The sequence below is a fragment of the Stegostoma tigrinum genome, chromosome 5, assembly GCF_030684315.1.
Source record: "Stegostoma tigrinum isolate sSteTig4 chromosome 5, sSteTig4.hap1, whole genome shotgun sequence".
Classification (NCBI taxonomy): domain Eukaryota; kingdom Metazoa; phylum Chordata; class Chondrichthyes; order Orectolobiformes; family Stegostomatidae; genus Stegostoma; species Stegostoma tigrinum.
The window spans coordinates 19,257,376-19,270,155 of NC_081358.1; the positions used below are offsets into that span (position 1 = coordinate 19,257,376).

Consider the following 12,780-nt stretch of genomic DNA (forward strand, 5'->3'; position numbering starts at 1 on the left):
CAGATTGATATGTTCATGACAGGTTTAGCGACGTGACCACCACACAGTCCTTTGCGGCACAGAATTATCCTGAGTATGGAACAAAAACAAAGTTGCTGGAAAAGCTCAGCTGGTCTGCAACCATCTGTGAAGGGAAAAAAACAGAAAAAATGTTCTGGGTCCGGTCACCCTTCCTCAGAACTGTTCTTCAACTGTTGCTGCCAGATGCTGTTGTGTTTTTCCGGCAATTTTGTTTTTATTCCTGATTTACAGCATCCGCTGTTCTTTCGGATTTTACCACCCTGAATATGATGTATTGCTGGATCTATTTGAAATTTAAGACAGGGCAATTTAAGAGGCCCAGTGCTCAGCAGCAACACAACTGGTAACCTCATGACTCAGTTTCTCCCCACTCGACCATTACCACCAAGCCAGAGGACATCCCTGGTTCAGTGAAGAGTGCAAGAATTGTATATGCACCAGATTTACCTAAAAACAAAATATCAACATGCTGAAGGCAGAAACGTGATAACTTCTGTGCCAAGCAGTTTAGACAGCTCATTATAGACAGCACTAAACAATTCCACAACCAATGGATCAAATCTAATCTCTGCAGCTCTGCCACATTCATTTGTGAATGGTGGTTGGCAGGTAACCAACTCAGCAGAGGAGGAAATTCCACATCCTTAATGATGAAGGAGGCCAGGACACCAGTGCAAAAACAAGGCAAGCAAATAAATTGTGATAAAGTATAGAGAGCCATCTTGATCATCTTTCAGATCATCTTCCACACTGAGTATGTGAAAATGGTCAGAATGTACATTGTATGGTTCTTATTCATTTCCAATTTATCAGTTAAGATAAAGTCGTGTGTTTGTGGTTTGTTTACTGTTGGAGTTTAAACTCAGCCTTTCACAGTGAATAGCAGCAAGCAAAGAACAGTTGATTGTTTCAGAGAATTTCAGATTGATGTTGGTCCTCTGATGTGAATATTGGTACTCTGCTGCATGGATACCGTTGGGGTACACGGTGGCTTAGAGGTTAGTGCCTTGTCTTGCCAGGGACCTGGCTTCAGTTCTAGCCTTGGGTGATTGTCTGTGTGGAGTTTCACATTCTCCCCGTGTCTGTATGGCTTTACCCCGGGGTGGTCCAGTTTCACCCTGAAGATGTGTAGGTTGGGTGGATTAGCCATGGGACAATGCAGGGTCACAGGGATAGAATGTAGAGGCTAGGTCTGGGTGGGGGTTGCTCGTCGGTACATATGTGATGGACCGAATGGCCTCTTTCCCCACCGTAGGGATTCTATGATTTGTGATTCTGTTATCCCCATTTCTGTGTAGTTCTAGAGCATCTAGGTCTGAGGCCTCTGCTCACTACGTGAAGACCCAGTGCTTCTCCTGCCACCATATTATTCCACCTGTGCTGCTCATACAACATTTATCTCTGCAGTTCATGGGGAGTTTTCTATAATAAAGACCTGAAATTGTGGGGTGGTTGAATTCTGTACGAGATTGCTAATGTTTCAGGCAAGATGTTCTGTACAATTGTGCTGACTGCTGGAGACAACTCACACTCTGTTGCGAGGAGACATCAAGTCTCCCCATTGTGACCTGTTATTCTCGAGTAGTATTCACTTTATGAAGAGAGCTCACTCATCCCTGTTGTGTTCTGTAGCCCATAGGTCTGCCGAACCTAACAAATTGCCTCTTTAACTCAGCTGTATAAACAAAGTCAAGCATTTACAAAACAATTAGGCAGTTGGATTTTAGCCAAAAGCTCATAACTCTCCCTAAGTGATCAAACTGACATCATAACTGCTGTTGTAATGGATGCCCAGACTGAATAGATAAAACAATGGGAAGGGCTTAATCATTTAGATATTATTGTCGTACAAAGCAGTTTTCAATAGTGTAAAATGTGTTCTACCATCCTATCCATGTCATAGATGTTTAATTTATCTTACACATTTCCACATGTACAAAGTTGATTTCTTTTTACTCAACAGCTTGCCAGAAAAGAGAGTTAACGATCTGGCAAAGCACTGTTTAATGGGCAGATATATCTTCCAATCACAGCACTATTATGACTCATTGAATACAGATATAGTTCATGTTACAGCATTTCATAATGAACTGCAAAGGAAACAAACTCCTTCCTTTTACACTGTTCTCACTTCCAATCCATGGTCCATGCCACCAAGATAACTACTGAAGTTTGGCTACTTTTCTGAAAATGTAAAAGCGTTACAGACATGGAATCTCTGTGAGTCCACACTGCATATTTCCATTCCTACCTTTGTGAAAATGGCCGAGGGCAGAAACAGATGCACAACATAAGGGTGTACAGCTCAGTGGGCATTTTTCTCCAGTCCCGTCTCTCTGGAAATCTTGTCCTGGTTTTCACGGGGACGTTAATCCTTGCCAAATAAATGAACTGATCCATTGATTAAGTAGCTTGTTTAACGTTAAACAAGCACCATACAAGTGCCAGGCAATAACATCTGCAGCCAGAGAGAATTGAGCCTGTATCATTTTACATTCAATTACAGACGCTCCCCACCCTCAATATACTTGGCTAGGGTTGGGCGAGTGTGGTGGTGTGATCATCAATAAGAAGCTAAATTGGATCAGCCATGTAAGTATTGTGGTTACAAAAGCAAGTCAGGAGTTCGCAACCCTGCAGCAAGAAACTCACTTCCTGACTCCCCAAAGCTTATCCATCATCTACAAAGCACAAGTCAGGGTGTGATAGAATTATCTTTTGGAATAATGCAGCTCCAATAATACCAATTTTCAGGATAAAGCACAAAAACAAACTTGTTGAAAAAGCTGAGCAGGTCTGGCAGCATCTGTGAAGGGAAGAACAGTTAACGTTTCAGGTCCAGTGACCGTTCCTCCACTCTGAGGAAGGGTCACCAGACCTAAAACATTAACTCTGTTTTTTCCCTACATAGATGCTGCCAGACCTGCTGAGCTTTTCCAGCAACTTTGTTTTTGTTCCTGATTTACAGCGTGCACAGTTCTTTCGTTTTTTATTCATGATAAAGCAACCCATTTTATTGACAGCCATCTAACAACAATATTCGCTCCCTCCACCATTGATGGATAGTGGCAACTGTGTGTACTATCTATAAAGTGCACTTGCAACAATTTACCAAGGCTGCTTTGACAGCACCTTCCAAACCTGTAATCTCTGCCATCTAGAAGCTCAAGGCAGCAAATGCATAGAAAGACCACCACCTGTGAGTTCACCTCCAAAACCCATACCATCCTGACTTGGAACTACATCACAATCCCTCCATTACTGATGAGTCACACACTCTCTAACTGCACTGTCTGTGTTCTGACACCACTGCAACATTGTCTGTTGCAATGTGGAATACAACTGACTATCAGATTCTCAAGGGCAATTAGGAATGGAAAATAAGTGCTAGCCTTATCAAGAGCATCCATATCAATCAATAGATCATAAGTAGAATGCTACATGAACCTGTATAAATCTACCTCAAAATAATTAGGTGTCAGGAAGATTTTTCAGTTAACTGATCTTGCATCACTAGAACAGGTGCACACGATGTGTGAACAGTAAGGACCCTTTAGGATCCGTTATATTTGTTGTAATGCTGGGTTAGGTATGCAAATCAGCAGACCCACAGGATCATTTGTCCTTTTAAAATTCTGGGATACATATGGTTGTCTAGATGATGTCAAAAATCAGATCAAGAGTGAACATTGGACTTTTGCTCCCTGTACAGTAATTTAAATGTATGTGCCAATAAAATGTCAGTGAAGAATTTTAAATATAAGTATATATATTTTTAAAGACAAATACATAATAACAACTAATGCTACATTTTCAATTTTGCACTGAATATAATTGATTAATGAGGAAGGTGCACAAAACGTGTTACGTTGGGATAGTTTTAGCTAATTCATACAATTTTGTCACAGCTTTTTACTAAGGCTGCAACAAATGTTTACCAAGTTGTGATTCAGATCCACCTCTATTACAAACTGATAATATCTGGTATTCGCCACAAAATAATGTGCAAAACTTCATTAAGAGTATTCATAAGGCTCATTTTTTTGTGTGTGACTACAAACATGTGCTTTCAATTCATGTTTAATTTGAGGTCTTTTACAAAAAGTTGCTAGAATTCTATGCATTCTCTGTTTCATTGGCAGATAATTTTACAAAAGCACTTCTAGTTTCTGGCACGTTTAGATCTATCCATTTACTCAGTAAATTTAATGTTCTGTCGACTATATTAATATATCACATTTTCTCTTTTAATAGGGAATCTGAAGTTGCAGATCTCAAGTCCCAGCTTGCTCGCATGCGAGAAGACTGGATTGAGGAAGAATGTCACCGAGTGGAAGCCCAGTTAGCGCTGAAGGAAGCTCGAAAGGAAATCAAACAGCTTCGTGAGGTGATTGACACGATGAAGAACAGTTTGGTGGAAAAGGACAAAGGTGTTCAGAAATACTTTGTTGACATTAATATCCAAAACAAGAAACTTGAGTCTTTGCTGCAGAGCATGGAGTTAGCTCAGAATGGTGCTTCAAGGGATGATTCATCTCTGGACTGTATGTGTGCTTCACCAGTAAAGTCATTGGCTCGAAGCACAACCTACACAAAAATGACTGAAGCCATGGGCCTAGAAGATCAAGCAGTTGAAGAAATGGCTGATAGTGGTCTGCTGGCCAATGATGATATGGCAAGCAGGACAGATCTCTTTGATCAAATTCTTAGGTCGAAACCTGCTGAAGGTAGCCCTGGAGACGGCTCTTGGTCTCAAGCCACTGAAAGGCAGGTAGCACTTGTTAACAGTGCAGCATGTGAGATAATTGCGCCAAGTGGCATGATTTTTGTAACCAATGATAATAAGCTGGTCAGGGAGCAGGCTATCCAGACTGATGTAGTGCCATATAGCCCAGACGTACAAAACCTCATTCTGCATATTTTGAAATCACAGCATAATAGCCCAGTCAGCCCTATATCTTCAACCTGGGTGTCGGATGCCAGTCAAGCAGCAAGTGCACCACAGTTTGAAACCGTAGTCAGTGACGCCTTGCTGGATTTGACTGCAAACAACCCTAACACTGCGATTCTGGTGTCTAAAATGGAATCTGTTAACCATTTCATCAGCCCTGAGGCATTCACTTACAATCAACAAGTGCAGCACTTGCCCAGATTAAAACATATGACAGAAGTTACTTGCACACCCATGCCTGACATAACAGATGGTAGTGAATGTCTTGTATCAGAGGATCAGCCGTCTGCACTATGTCAGAAAAGCTACTGGAGTAGTCATTTTATGATTGATTTATTGGCAGTGGCCGTGCCTGTAGTGCCTACTTTGGCATGGGTACTTTCCACACATAGAGGAGGAACAGAGCCCCTGTACAATATTGGGACTCTGCTGCGTGGATGCTGTTTGGTGGCCTTGCACTCCTTGCGCCATGCACCTCGCACACTCTTCTGCCACTCAGATGGAAATAAAGACACTCACTAACTGCACTTCGATTTTAGTTTAGGATACTTGAAGAGTCCTGGAATTAGCTTACTGCATCGTCTTTGTATGTGACTAGGTGTGTTTTACCACATCAGTGAGGTTTAATTTGCACTGTTAATAAGTATAGATATATTACTTGACTTATGATGGAATGAGTTTACAGTGTTGCAAGCTGCTTTTGAAGAATGGGTAATGTGAATGCTTTCCTTGAGTGAAGGAAATAAAAGAAATTTATGTGGCCAAAGTTGATCTGCTACTGAGCACTCTGTCAATAGATTTTGTAGCAGTGACATTTTTAAAAAGGCATGGAAAAGTGATGTATTTTTGTTGACGTATATGGGCCTGGATCTCAATTTGAACACTATTGTAATTACTAAAGTACACAAATTCTTCACAGTTTTGAACAGAAAGTAACTGATACTGATCTTCTAAGGCAGCTGGCTCCAGAATCTGCTTAAACGTATTTTTCAACAGCTTATTACAGCTCAGCTGTGTACTTTATTGCTGCTTTTAGAAACTTAACAAGTTTAATGGTCATGCTGTACTTTTATGTTGATGATAAAACCAAGTGTAACCAAAGCTTTCTGGCCTCCTGCTGTCTGTACGTTTTTGATGGTACGGGAATGTATAACAGAAACCTGGAACCCCTTGTTACTGTTGTGTGGCATCAGTACAAGCATTGATTAGTTGGATCAAGTGATATTACAGTGACCCTGTATAAGTAGTTGCTATGTACAGTACATTGACATGTTTTAAAGTAAAGTAATCAGTAAGATGCTCCTATGTATTTGCTTCTGGCAAAATAAATTGCATTTTCATGATTTATGCATTGTGTTCGAGCCATGTGCAATATTGTTGAAGTGTTTAGTTTTACTTTTCTTTACTGTATTTCAGATGTTTCTAAATTTAAAGTTATAAATTTATTACATTAAAGCATGCCAAAAAGGTTACCAGTACTTTTGTCTCTTGGTTTGTACCTTTACACAACTTTTAAATCATTGTTCTGTAAATTGTGTCTGAAATACATGAAACCAAGCTGTTGTCCATATCAAGTACATTCAGGTCAAATAAGTAATCTGAATGATCCTGCAAACTGCCACATTAATCTGAAAACTCAGAAAAGGACACTTCAAACTTCCACTAGTTTTTTTTTTAAATTCCACAATAGTCAGTTACTCAATACTCTTTGCTGAAGCTTATCAATTAATATTAATCCAGGTGTGTTAAAGTTGATAAAAGTCACAATTCTGACTGTTCTCCATCAATTTTAAATGTTTGTTAAAGTTCATTTACATCTATACTGTTGTTCATTTGAGAGTGTCATACTTACGCTTTTGTAACCTAGGCAAGAGTTTTGTCAGAAATCGGCCAAGTGTCAATTTTGGGGAAGTTCACAGAGGGTTTCTCTGTTTAAACCAGAGTATGTTTTCTCAAGCTGTTCTTGTCTCTACTTTTGAGCTGGACCCCTATGCACCCCACTTATTGTAGCTTCCTCTTGACAGAGATGGAAGTACTTGCTAATCCACCAGGGATTCCTGGTGCCATGCTATTTGTATAGCGCAGCCATACAGGAGGTAAAGTTACCATCAGTCAGCAGTTGCTCTTCACCCTGCATGTATTGAGAGGACCAAAACCAAATGACTGTCAGGATACATAGCTGGTGCCGCTGACACTTTGTGGCAAATGGAGGTAAACATACGTGTACTACTGCTTTAGAAACAAGCTACACAGGTTAGTTATCTTCAGCATGATCCCATCTTAGAACCCTAAAGGACTTTTTCTGCAATTCACAACATAGCCTAAAATCTTGTTTTCAAAGTGTGACCATGACATGCAGGAAAGCCTAAAATGGTTGAAAATGTTCAGTTTTATTCAGCAATAACAGAAGTCAGCAATAACCAAACAGAATAAAAACCAAAAGAACTGCAGATGCTGTAAATCAGGAACAAAAACAAAGTTATTGGAAAAGCTCAGCAGGTCTGGCAGCAACTGTGAAGGAAAAAGTTAACGGCTCAGTCCAGTGACCCTTTCTCTGAACTGTAATAAGCAAGTGGCAGTTGAATGTATCTCTGTGAACTGACTTGCTTTTGAGCCACGAGAGGTTTACAATCAATGAGAGATCATTGCACCATGATCACCTCTACTGGAAACACGTGTCAATTTGTCCTGTCTGTGCTTTCAAGTTTCGTATCATCAGCAAATTTTGAAATTGACCCCTGCACATGAAATCTATGTCAAACATATCAGAAAAAAAACAAGGATCTCAATACTGACCCCTGGGGAACTCCACCACAACCCTTCCTCCAGTTTGAAAAGTATCCATGAACCATTACTTGATTTCCTCTCACATTGCTAATTTTATGTTCAAATTGCTACTGTCCTATTCGTTCCATAGGCTTTTCCACAAGTTTGTTGTGTGACACCATATTGAATGCTTTTTTAAAGTTCATGTACACCACATCAAAAGCAAATATCAAAAAGCAGTAGCAAAAATTAATAAGATTATTAGTAAATTGTAAATGTTTGGTGAAGTCAAATAAGTGTTTGGCTATCCTTATGGTCAACATTTTTGATTTAATTGCAAACTTTTCTAAGATTCTTTTCGATGACATTGGGCTTTAACACGGCAGAATAATATTCATTTAAATATAAATTTTTGCCTGTAATATAATGAACAAATAATTTTTTGTGTTGAAGCATTAATATTGATCAGGAAACTAGGGAAAACTCGACATTATGCAGAGCAGTGCTAGTGGATTTTACAATATCAAACTTAAGGAGCAGGTAGGGCCCGTATTTAATGTTTCATCTAAAAAAAAACACCTCTGAACATTCCACCAGTGTGACATTGAAGAGTCAGCCAAGATTTGATGCTGTGGTAACTGGAGTGGCCCTTGAGCCTTAAGTTTCTGATACTGGAATGCTATTGTGAGCCAAAGCTACGTCTGAGATAAGGATTTTGACAATTATTGATATTAATAAAACTCAACTAAATTAGGTTTAAAATGTCAAGTTATTTAGCAATATGATAAAGGTGATCAACCTATATGTAGGTATTCATTGAGAGTAATAAATCAAAATTTACAATGATTTGTATAATCTAAGGATGATTTCTTTTATGTTCCTCATCCTTAAAGTCACATTTTTCTTGTCAAATCATCTAAATAGCATGGAAACAGTAAAAGTTGTGAAACAAAAATGTATGAAAGCTGCTTTTTTAAAATCAGATGAATTGAAAGATAAGAAAGATTATGCTTCAATCTGAATATAGCTTGTTTGATCGATGGGTAAAGCCTAGAAAAGAAAACTGCTTAAATCAAAATGTACTTTGTCGTTCTTGAAAGACTAATTCAAAATTAACAATAATGACTGAATACTGTATATGCATGATGTAGAATCTATTATCAAATTAAAATCAGAAAGAAGCTAATATCTGTTGTACCAAGTGAATATAATGTTGGGAAATTATCAGAACTACTTCATGGTGCAAAAGTCAAGATCTATCAAGATGGGGGTCCTTGAGCTGGAAGATCAGGCTAACTTACGTTCACTCTTAAGATGTCACCATGAAAAACCAAGTTAAACGCAGTGCTAGATTTGGCTGCCTGGAGGCTTGCTCAGGAGCTCATTGTTTGAGAAACAATACAAGATAAACGTTATGACTGTGTATGATAGCTTTAAAGGAATCACAAAAATGTAAAGACACGATTGAGAGCACTTACAAGTGAAATCATTCACAAGCTGCAATATCCGCACAACCTTTAAAAGGAGCAAACCGTGTTATAAGTATGGGACACAAAGGTCACCAGGGAATTGTCAAACCAAAACAATTCTTCAGGAAAATGTTATAGCTCCAAGGAATTGACCGCACATTACAGGGAAAACCAATGAGTGCGATGTCAAGCAACTACCATGTCAAATCACCGTGATTCTTGGTTGCTCGGATAATGGATGACTGTTAGCAATAGTTTTACAGACTTGCCCACTGGTCAAAACCTGTTTGTGACAGCCAACTGTAGAAGATTCCCAGTTGTAGGAAAAACAAATGCCAGGTTCAACAAAAGCAGACATCCTAATGTTTGGCCAAATTATTACTTCAAGAGTTTCTCAAAAGGTAAGATAATGAATCCCATTCAAAGAATCATAGAATCCCTACAGTGTGGAAATAGACCCTTCAGCCCAACCCAAGTCCACACTGAGCCTCAGAGCACCCACCCATCCCCCCCATAACCCACCTAATCTACACTTCCCCGAACACTAACCTGCACATCTTTGGACTGTGGGAAGAAACCGGAGCACCCAGAGGAAACCCACGCAGACATAGGGAGGATGTGCAAATTCCACACAGTCACCCAAGGGTGGAATTGAACCCAGGTACCTGGCACCGTGAGGCAGCAGTGCTAACCACTGTGCTACCATGCTACTCCTTTTTAAATTGACAGTCCATCACTTCATTCCCACATAGATCATCATAGAATCTCTACAGTGTGGAAACAGGTCCCTCAGCCCAACAAGTTCACACTGACCCTCAGAAAAGCGGATGAGCCCTTCGTATCTGGGTGAGACATTTCTTCATTCATCAAGAAATGTCACATCAGTTTATCCAAGAGCAACAAATGACTTAAAAAATAACTATTAAAGTTACTTTATCTCTAAGGCAATTTAAACTTTAACCAGAAATGTAGTGGTGTTCCCCTTTTATATTTATTGCCCCAAATCTTTCGATTAGTCCTGGAAACCAATCTTTTGATTGGGGATCCTGTAGAACGTACTTAGCACAAGAAGAGGGTATAAGAAAATGCATTAAGGACTACCCATTTTTATGACACTAGCTGCTATATTCTGGTGACAGCTTGGAAGTCCCCGCACTTCTGTGTGTTAGTGTACTTGTGAGGTGAATGTGGGGTGTGCTGGCGTGAATAGTATGGTAGCTAATACATAAATGTAGCAGGTGCATAAGGTGGCATAATCAACTCAGATAAATCAGGGGTGGGAAAAAGGGGTGTAAGGGGTGCACAGTTTTAAAAGGTGGTGAGTGCGAGGTTTAGAAGCATAGAAAATAGAATCCGTAAGTGGCTATACAAGCTCCTCAAGACTGCTCTACTAATTACAATCATGGCTGACCATCCAACACAATATCCGGTTCCCACGTTTCCCTCATATCTTTGGTCCCCAATAACCACAAGTGCTACATACAACTCTTTCTTGAAATCATACAATGTTCTGGCCTTGACCTTTTTGGCAATGAATTCAAAAGGCTCTCCACTTACTGGGTGAGTAAATTTTGTACCTCAGGCCCAAGTCATTTACCCTGTATCCTGAGACTGACCCCTAGTTCTGGACTCATCAGGAACATCCTTTTTTGCATCTATCTTGCCTAGTCCTGTTAAAATTCTATAGGATTCTCAGATATGCCACTCATTCTTCTGACGTCCAATATATATTGTGCTAACATTTCATATTTCAGTCCTGCTGTCGCAGGAATCAGACTGGTAAACTTTCACTGCACTCCCTTTATAGCAGAAGCATCCCTCCTCAAATAAAGGAAACTAAAATTACACACAATATTCCAGCTGTGGTCCTACCAAGACTCTGTATTTGCAGCAAGACAACCCTGTTCCTGTGGTCATATCCCTTTGCTATGAAGGCCAACATATTTGCCTTCTTTACCACATGCTGCACTTGCATTTAGCGACTGGTGTACGAGGACACCCAAGTCTCACCTTCCCCTCTGTGTTTATGGTCATTCAGATAATCTGCCTTCCTGGTTTTGCTACCAAAATGAATAACCTCATTTATCCATGTTATAATGTATCTGCTATGCATTTCCCCACTTACTCAGGTTGTCCAAGTCACACAAACATGTCTGCATCCCCCTCACAACTCACCCTCCCACCTAGCTGGGGATCTGAGAATTCCACCCCCCCCCCCTCCTTATTCAGGGGGTGGTGGGTATCTGGATCAAAGGGTCATACCAGCAGGAACTATCAAAACACTTTAGTATTTCGTTGAGCACTTGGAATGCCATTACATACAAGAATACAGGCCAAGTGCTAAAGCACTGGATTAGAATAGCTGGATGCTTGATGACCACATGAATACAATGGGCTATTTCCTGTGTTGTAAGAACACTCACTCTATTCCTTTAAACTTAAAATAAAGGTTAAATGGCCCCTGATGGGGCAGTGTAACAAAGATATGAACCAGTGGTTAACAAACTTATAAAAGGGAACTGAAATTTACTTCACATAACAGTGATGGAGCCAATGACACCTTCTAGCCCCTGTGATGCCAACTGGTCTCTAAAGGCCTCTAGTATCTGGTGAACACCAAATGCTCCCTTGCCATGGACAACTAAACATGAATATAACTACAAAAGAGCAGCAGTCAGGCACAACAAGCCCCTCCATGACCAGTGAAGTCATACCAGTGAAACGATATAAATGAGTTCATACCTGAACTTAGACAACATCCTTCTTGAATATAAACATGAGCCATACTGGAGTGGTCATATTCTAAAATGAATTATTTTCAGTCGCTGAACAAATCTTCAATCGCATTGTACATAACTGAGTGAATTCTAAATTAATTGTAAAGCAAGAATATGTAAGAGTGTTACTAGGGAAATTCAATCTTCATGTAAAAATCAACTTGAGTATAATTTATATTTGTGAAAACAAACTATTTAAACCAAATTATACTACTTAATGGCACCGGGAGAGGGGTAACATAGAGCATTGAAATTTTCATTGTGCGTTCTAGGCACATAAAGCTCCTTTAGACTCCCTGTCAGTCTATGAGTATAAAACAAATTCATTTAACAACTCGTGCAACAGTTCTGTTCCCCGCTAAATCTAACTGTTACTTCTGAGGAACTGCACGCCTCCGATCTGGACCAAGTGGTTGGTTATTATCAAGAAACTTTACTCTCAGCAAATCTTCTGCTATATCATTATCATTAAATTCATTCCTCCCCACTCCCTCCCGAAGGATCAGTGTTCAAGAGTATTGTGCCTGAAATGCTACATTTTGGGAAATTACTTTAAAGTATGAACTCTAAACTCTGAAATAAAGTGGGAGATCTGTTATCTACCATTCTCCTTCCCATGCAGAGAATTTCAATGTATTATCAAAGGAAATAGGGAAATGCATGATGAAAAAACAGTAATGCTGGAAAATGTTCAGTACATTTGTATGCCATGCTTGTGACTACTATTTTTAACGGAGCTGTTAAAATGAAGCTTTGTGTAAAGTAAATCACATGAATCTGTTGTAGTACTCCCCAT

The 12,780-nt window shown here is 39.6% G+C and overlaps 1 protein-coding gene across 6 annotated transcripts in view; it reads left to right on the forward strand.

Moving 5' to 3' along the window:
* The window catches only part of sybu (syntabulin (syntaxin-interacting)), a 99,502-nt gene extending 93,062 nt beyond the window's left edge, over positions 1–6,440 (forward strand). For all 6 annotated transcript variants that reach the window (XM_048529146.2, XM_048529145.2, XM_048529143.1 and 3 more), the window contains one exon: positions 4,276–6,440. In XM_048529146.2, coding sequence (XP_048385103.1) covers positions 4,276–5,494 — 1,219 coding nt within the window. In that variant the 3' untranslated portion in view covers positions 5,495–6,440. The remainder of the gene's footprint in view (positions 1–4,275) is intronic.
* The last annotated feature ends 6,340 nt before the right edge of the window (positions 6,441–12,780 follow it).